The sequence below is a fragment of the Bactrocera latifrons genome, unplaced genomic scaffold (genome assembly GCF_001853355.1).
Source record: "Bactrocera latifrons isolate USDA-ARS-PBARC rearing strain unplaced genomic scaffold, ASM185335v1 scaffold_109, whole genome shotgun sequence".
Taxonomy (NCBI): Eukaryota; Metazoa; Arthropoda; class Insecta; order Diptera; family Tephritidae; genus Bactrocera; species Bactrocera latifrons.
In genome coordinates this window covers 904,723-911,247 of record NW_017534508.1, presented here as the reverse complement: position 1 = coordinate 911,247, position 6,525 = coordinate 904,723, and the positions used below count along the sequence as shown (strand labels likewise).

At 37.4% G+C, this 6,525-nt stretch overlaps 1 protein-coding gene across 1 annotated transcript in view; it reads right to left on the bottom strand.

Moving 5' to 3' along the window:
* LOC108971441 (T-box protein H15) overlaps positions 1–3,587 on the bottom strand; it is a 10,809-nt gene extending 7,222 nt beyond the window's left edge. The window contains exon 1 of the mRNA XM_018937496.1: positions 2,811–3,587. Within this exon, the coding sequence (XP_018793041.1) occupies positions 2,811–3,060 (250 nt within the window). The 5' untranslated portion in view covers positions 3,061–3,587. The remainder of the gene's footprint in view (positions 1–2,810) is intronic.
* Between the last annotated feature and the right edge of the window lie 2,938 nt (positions 3,588–6,525).

The following is a 6,525-nucleotide window of genomic DNA, read 5'->3' as shown; positions in this document are numbered from 1 at the left end:
AATTATTTTTTTCTAATTTAATTATTTACTTATAACTATTTTATAATTAGAAAAAATTAGTTACTATTTTAAACAAAGGTTTAAATTTCTGCTAGTAAAATTATGGTTAAATAAGCCAATATCAGATTAAAATGTTCTTGTCAGATTTTCAAACCATTTGATAACCGAGTTAGCTGACGCCGTCAGAGCTATAATTAGCGGACTAGTTACTTATGTACATACATATATAGTCGCTTAAAGGAGTGGTCATAGTCAGAGGAAGACGGCGACATAGCTTTCTTTTTCTTCGATCAAACAGCTCAACACAAAAGTTTAAGTTACAAAACTCAACTAAAAATATGAAAAATTGGAAATATTACCAGAAGATTTAAGTCGAACAAATAATTAATGTATAGTATACCTAAAGGGGTAATTACTTTATATAACGAAACCTTATTTCTTTGCCCTTTTTTATGTTTGCATACCCAAAGCTGTCTTCAATATCAACCTTTTTAACATTGGGTACTCGAAAAGGTCTTTTCGTATTTTGTCAATAGATGTTGTTACAGTAGTACATCGCCAGTGCTACTAATAATATTGTATCATACCATATAGCTGTCTCTTATACACATCTAGATGTGTATAAGAGACAGACATTGGGTACTCGAAAAGGTCTTTTCGTATTTTGTCAATAGATGTTGTTACAGTAGTACATCGCCAGTGCTACTAATAATATTGTATCATACCATATAGTGTGGAAAGCTGAGATTTTAAGCTTCATATTTCATAACCAAAAATGAATAAATAAAGAAAAATAAAAATAAAAAAATTAAAGGAAGTAGAAAAAAAGTTATAGATGTTCAAAAATTAGTGAAGGTAATGAAAAAATTCGCTATATTTTGAAGGGRAAGAAATATTAAATCAATTTTTAATCACTGGAAAGTTTCCGTTTTGTATTAATTGAGTCCTTTGCCTCCTGAACATTTATTGCTTATTGCTATTTGAAATTTATTGCCTATATGATTTTAGCTTTTAATCAAAAGGTGTTAAAATGCTAAATGAGCTTGGGAGATGCAATTAGCCAAGTCCGTCTGTGAGCAATTCGAATAAATTATAATATTATTAATTATTGAGCTAATCAGCCACTTAATATACAGATGTATAACTTGAACCACATCAACAATATGCATATTTTATTAAAAATATAAACAAAACGATGCCGAAACCGGCACCTACGACTCAAGCGCTCAGCGCCTTCAAGCATATGCCACAAATTAACACAAACRTTAGCGACAGACAGAATATATTCATATTTTTGTTTAAATCTATATGCAAAAAATAAATTATATATACACACRCACACACTGGAAAAATCATTCGCTGATAGAAAACTTGTTGAAATTAAATGTGTTTGCTGAGGTCATTAGCATAATTATGGACTTTTGTCAGCTGGTTGTTTATAGCGCCGCAGCAAAACTAATAACAAACAACAAAGAAGAAGTTGAGAAAATTTTTAATAGAAAATTTTCAAAAGTCTTTCAGAGATGCAAATATAATTGACTGTCGTATTTTTGCTCGCCAGCATTTGTCTGCTGTTTTGACCGCATCATCTCGCTAGCCATTGATTTGCAAGACCTAACACTGCTGATAGGCACCAACTAAGGTGCCTGCAAACATGTGCAACTGCGCGCCACTGCACCGACTCAATTGCAGCAATTGCTGTGCTACTGACCATGTAGGCTAGCCGCTTTTTGTTGTTGGCTTGGATGTGTGATTGACTGGCGGATATTAACACTTTGCAGCGTGTAAAATGAGCACTTGAATTCAATAAACGCGTTTTTGCCAATCAACATTTCTAATGCCAATGGTTAAATGAGCGCTCAACCTTATACACTTGTGGGGAAAATTATCACAACGCAATAAATAAATATTGACATTCAGGCTCCTGTTTCAATAAAAGTGTAGGAAGTCATTGATGATGTTTGGTAGACTTTGACGAAGATACGTTCTCGCAGCTAGTTAAGGAGGAAACTTCTATTGCGCGATCGAACGGAATGTTTAAAGTAGAAGAGTGTTTAACTGAAGTATCTACCACCGTGAAAACTGTAGAAAAGTTRCAGACTTTTTGGAAAGCACTTTATGCCATTAATGCATTTGAAAGAGGTAAAAAATTGGTCTCGTTAGTGTTCGAACTCACTTCAATAGCCCCCACCCAGCACTATACTGGAACACATTAGTGTGCTGGGCCTATGTGTGCCTTTGTGACAAAGGGGAAGACATACATAATAGACCATACGTCGCAAAGCAAAATAGAAATATTCATTGATCTGAGAATATTTGCATTCCATCGTTAAGAGTTTAAAGATTTTTCAGTGARTTTATTCATTTGGTCTTTCGAGCCGGATTTAGTGCTCGGTTTTCTAAAGAAAGTCCTGCTAAAAATTTAAGCATTGTTAACAATAATATTTTCACAATTTGTGAAGTGTACTGATCTTTATCTTATCTATATGTCTGTAAAAGTCACACATAGATTTCTATTCATAAAACAAATAGCTGTCGGCAATTCACAGAACTAGTACTGACACTCATCTCCTGACAATATTAACTAAAGTTTCACCAAGCAATATGCTTCAATACATACAAGATTGAACTTAGTTGTATCCAAACAGATATTTTATAATGTTTTCAGAATACTCAATGGGGACCTTACCGCACATTTAATGATAGAATTGTGCCTAGAAGTTCTTGATTTGTCTAACTGTCGATAACACCACCATAAAGCTGTTTATGCATTTAGCTTATTTATCATCTCAATATTCTACTTTACTTACTTGCACTGCGCACGGACGACTCCCGGCTGGAGGCATCTTCTCTAGCCATTATCGCGGCTATTGAGAAGTCGGTCGCTGAACCGGCGGCATTTTTACTGGCCGCCGTGGTTTGAGTCTGGTTTGGACTGTTGGCATTCGAATTGGCCACGGCCGCGGCAGCCGCAGCGGCRGCGGCAGCAGCAGCAGCCGCGTTCGGTACTGTTGGCGGCAAAACGCCGTTGCAGAGATATGGATGGGAGCCAACTAGCATTTTGGCAGCCTGGGCGTATGATGTGTGAGAAAAATTAATTTTGATAGCGTAGCGCCCAAAGCGGCTGCCGGATCAGAAGTTTTCTTTTGTGATACAATAATATTCGTTAGTGTTTCAAATACCAACGGTGATGAACACTGGCGGAACGCACTTGTTTCTGAGAATATCAGCACATTTTTGAACAAAAATTTTTAAGTTTTAAGGAATTATTATATTTTTCACTTTAATTCGCGAATATTTCTTGGTTTTGCTGTAATTTTTACTGCGGTTTGGGCAAATGTCGTGTCACTATGTGTTCTTTTATTTGATTGCGTTTAACAATATCTCGCTATCCCTGAGTTCACACTTTAAGACACGTTCGACTGCTCGTGCGATGGTTTTCTTCGCAACTACTTAATCGCTAAGTACACAAATACAATGATCCTACAAGCAAACGAAGGCGGTAGGAAGAACACTTGAAAATCGCTTTGTCAACGGCGACGGCGAATGCACGATGTACGGAGCGACGAAAACGGGTGTRTGCACAATGAAAGACAAACGACGACGAACTGACTGCTTGTTGCGGCAAGGAAAGGTGCACAACTCGCCAGCAGTATTCAGACAGGCCGTCAGCCACGGTGCGCTGTTGTTGTTGTTGTTGCTGCTGGCGAATGGTGGCAGCCGTTGTGCAAACCACTATGAGCGATGTATCTGGTAGGTTGAGAAAATTACACACGCTCACACACGTGCACACACATGCTTACGAACTCACGTACTCTTCGGTAGGAATGAGAAAAAAATGCGGCAACAACAATGCAGCACTGGCTGAGGGGCAATGCCAATACGAATGTTAGAAAAAACGGTACGGCGGTTACAAAAATGGACTGAGAGATGTGCTGAAAGAGGAAAAATGTATGTGCTCAAGGGAGGATGGAGATTTCACAGTCGCAACAACAACGCAAGTGGTAGTGTAGCAACAAAGTTGTTGCTTGGTTTGAGGAGTAGGTAGTTAGCGTGATCGGCTGTTGGTGCGAGCGGTGTGGCTGCAGGAACATAGGCAGGCGTGACACCAACAATGAGTCAACTAGAAGAGAATAAGTAAAGTTCGCTCAGAGTTGAGCAAAATCCAATTCGAATTTGTTTGCTTCTAAAGTTGTTTACTTTCAGCTGGAAGCAAGAGACCGACAAATGCCCGTCAAGGCAATGAGTAGAAAAAATCCGAGCTATGGTTTGATGTGAGTGGCGCTCGATACATGCACCGCTCTACGTTGCACATAAGTCAGAGCGAGCGCGTTCTATAGATATGTAGATTAGGCACTAATATTTGTTGCTGTTGTAGAACTTTCATCCTACATTTTAACACGTGTTTTATTCCTTTTCGMAAAAGCACGGCCAAAAAGGCCGAGAGCGCCGCTCAGAAGTGGCAAGTGTTGTTGGTGGCGCGTGAGTGGGCCGTACCGTTCAACAAAACAACAAAWAAAAAAAACGCAAACMATTGAAGCCGTCTCGCGAATCTAAAATGCACAACATTGCCGTATGATTATGCGTTGATTGCTGGCTCTCTGCGGTTCAGCCGAATGAGCGATGAGTTTTCAGTGTCGCTGCTGCTGCTACGTGAAATAATGGCGCAGAATTTTTGTGTTGCATTTGCAGTGAGGGGGGAGCGTGGTGTAGCGGGTGGTGATTGCTTGCCTGTTCGTAATAATTCATTCACAATTAAAAATGTCGGSGCATTATAACGATTGTTGGCCTCTCATTCGTCCGCACTGCAGCAGACATATTTTTTCCAAACGACCAACTCGTTTCGCAGCAAGCAGCCAGCGAGTGCGACTGTGAGTGGAGAGAGCGTGTATTGTATAATTCTTTTAATTTTTTTTCCGTAATGAAAAACAAAAAATCGTCGCATTTATGAAGTGTAAACGTTTCGGTTGCGGCTTTGAACATTATTTCAACGCTCTTTCYTTCCGACTCATCCGTCTAGCCCAAAACCTTTGGCGCTCTATTTCACTCAAATTTTTCATTTCGTTGCAGATCTGAGTGTGTAATGTTTCATTACATTYCCAACATGTTCCTATGCAGTAACACATCGTTGTTATTGCCACTCGCTGTTTAAGTTGAGCGTAATTTGTGGCACGTTATATTTGTTCAGAGGCYAATATCGCCATTGTAGGAGCTTTGCTCTATAATGAGGATTGTTGTTATATTCCTGGCTAAATGCTTCTGCTTCTGCCGCTGGCGTTGACGTCGCTCGCAAAGAAGAGGGTAAAGGGTGTTGTATGGCTATGCTAGTGCGTGGCAAATTGTTTTTGCATTCAATTATTGCTGTTGAAATGTTGCTATTGACTCCTTTGTTGACGTTGTCAATATGTAAGCGTTAATATGTGTATTTATTTGTGTGCACTCAAGTACTATTCCGTTGATATGGAATTTAATTTGTTACCCGTAGAAAAGAAATTTTAATTGCAGTTATAATGAAATAATAGTCTGAAAGTATCCTTAGGTTATCAAGTAAGCTGCTATTTTAAATTATTATAAATTTGCTATTTGTAATTACTTTTATTTCCATATAGTGTTTGACATACTTTTGGAGAAAAGTAATGCAAGAGAAATATGTTTATGAAAAAAGTTTGAGAAAAATTGTGTGATTAAYTAGCCATAGGTAATTGCCCTTCCTTACCATAAATGATATTTAAAATATTGACAAAAGATGATATAGCAGAATAGTTGTGCGGTCAATATTTGMGTCTCTTGAACTTGTCATGTATATTTTTTTCAAGGAGGTCGCCATTTGTGCAACATTTTTGCTTTTACTTATCGGATATTTGATAAAGGTTTTAATAAATTTATTTATATTTTTTTTTTTGATTTTTTTGGATAATTTCTATGAGTAAGCACAAAACTTTTGCTGAAATATTTTTAAGTTTTAACCTTGTACTCCTAAAACTATTTATTTTTTGACTACAAAACATTTTTGAATGAGTATGCATAGTGAAATTCCTATCGCAGTGTTTTTGTCCGACTAGCTCCCTTAGCCATATGCGAGGGCTTCGAAAAGCAAAAACGAGTGTTTAAAACGTATTCTTAGAGTCAGAAGCTTCAACTCAGAGCTATATTCCTATTAAATTTCTATTCTATTTCTAACAAATGCAAGCCAATATCATCCCTTCGTGAATGAAGACAATTATTTCTTTGGTTTCCGTTAAGCCATCGCGAAGCAGACAAGACAATTTATTTACTGTGGCCATTTTACATATATATTTATATTATATTATTAAAAAAAAAACTTTTTGAAAAAACAAAAAAAAAAAAATAATAATTTAAAATAGTGTCTATAACCGGTCGTTGAAGCGTTCTCAAGTCCAGTTATAGGCATGGGTTTTATTTGAAAATATTAATAAAAATGCTGTGTTCGTGAAATTTCTCCGAGCAGGTGCTCGGCTATGGGGACTGTGCGTGATGGGGAATTTCACTGTCCATATGTACAGG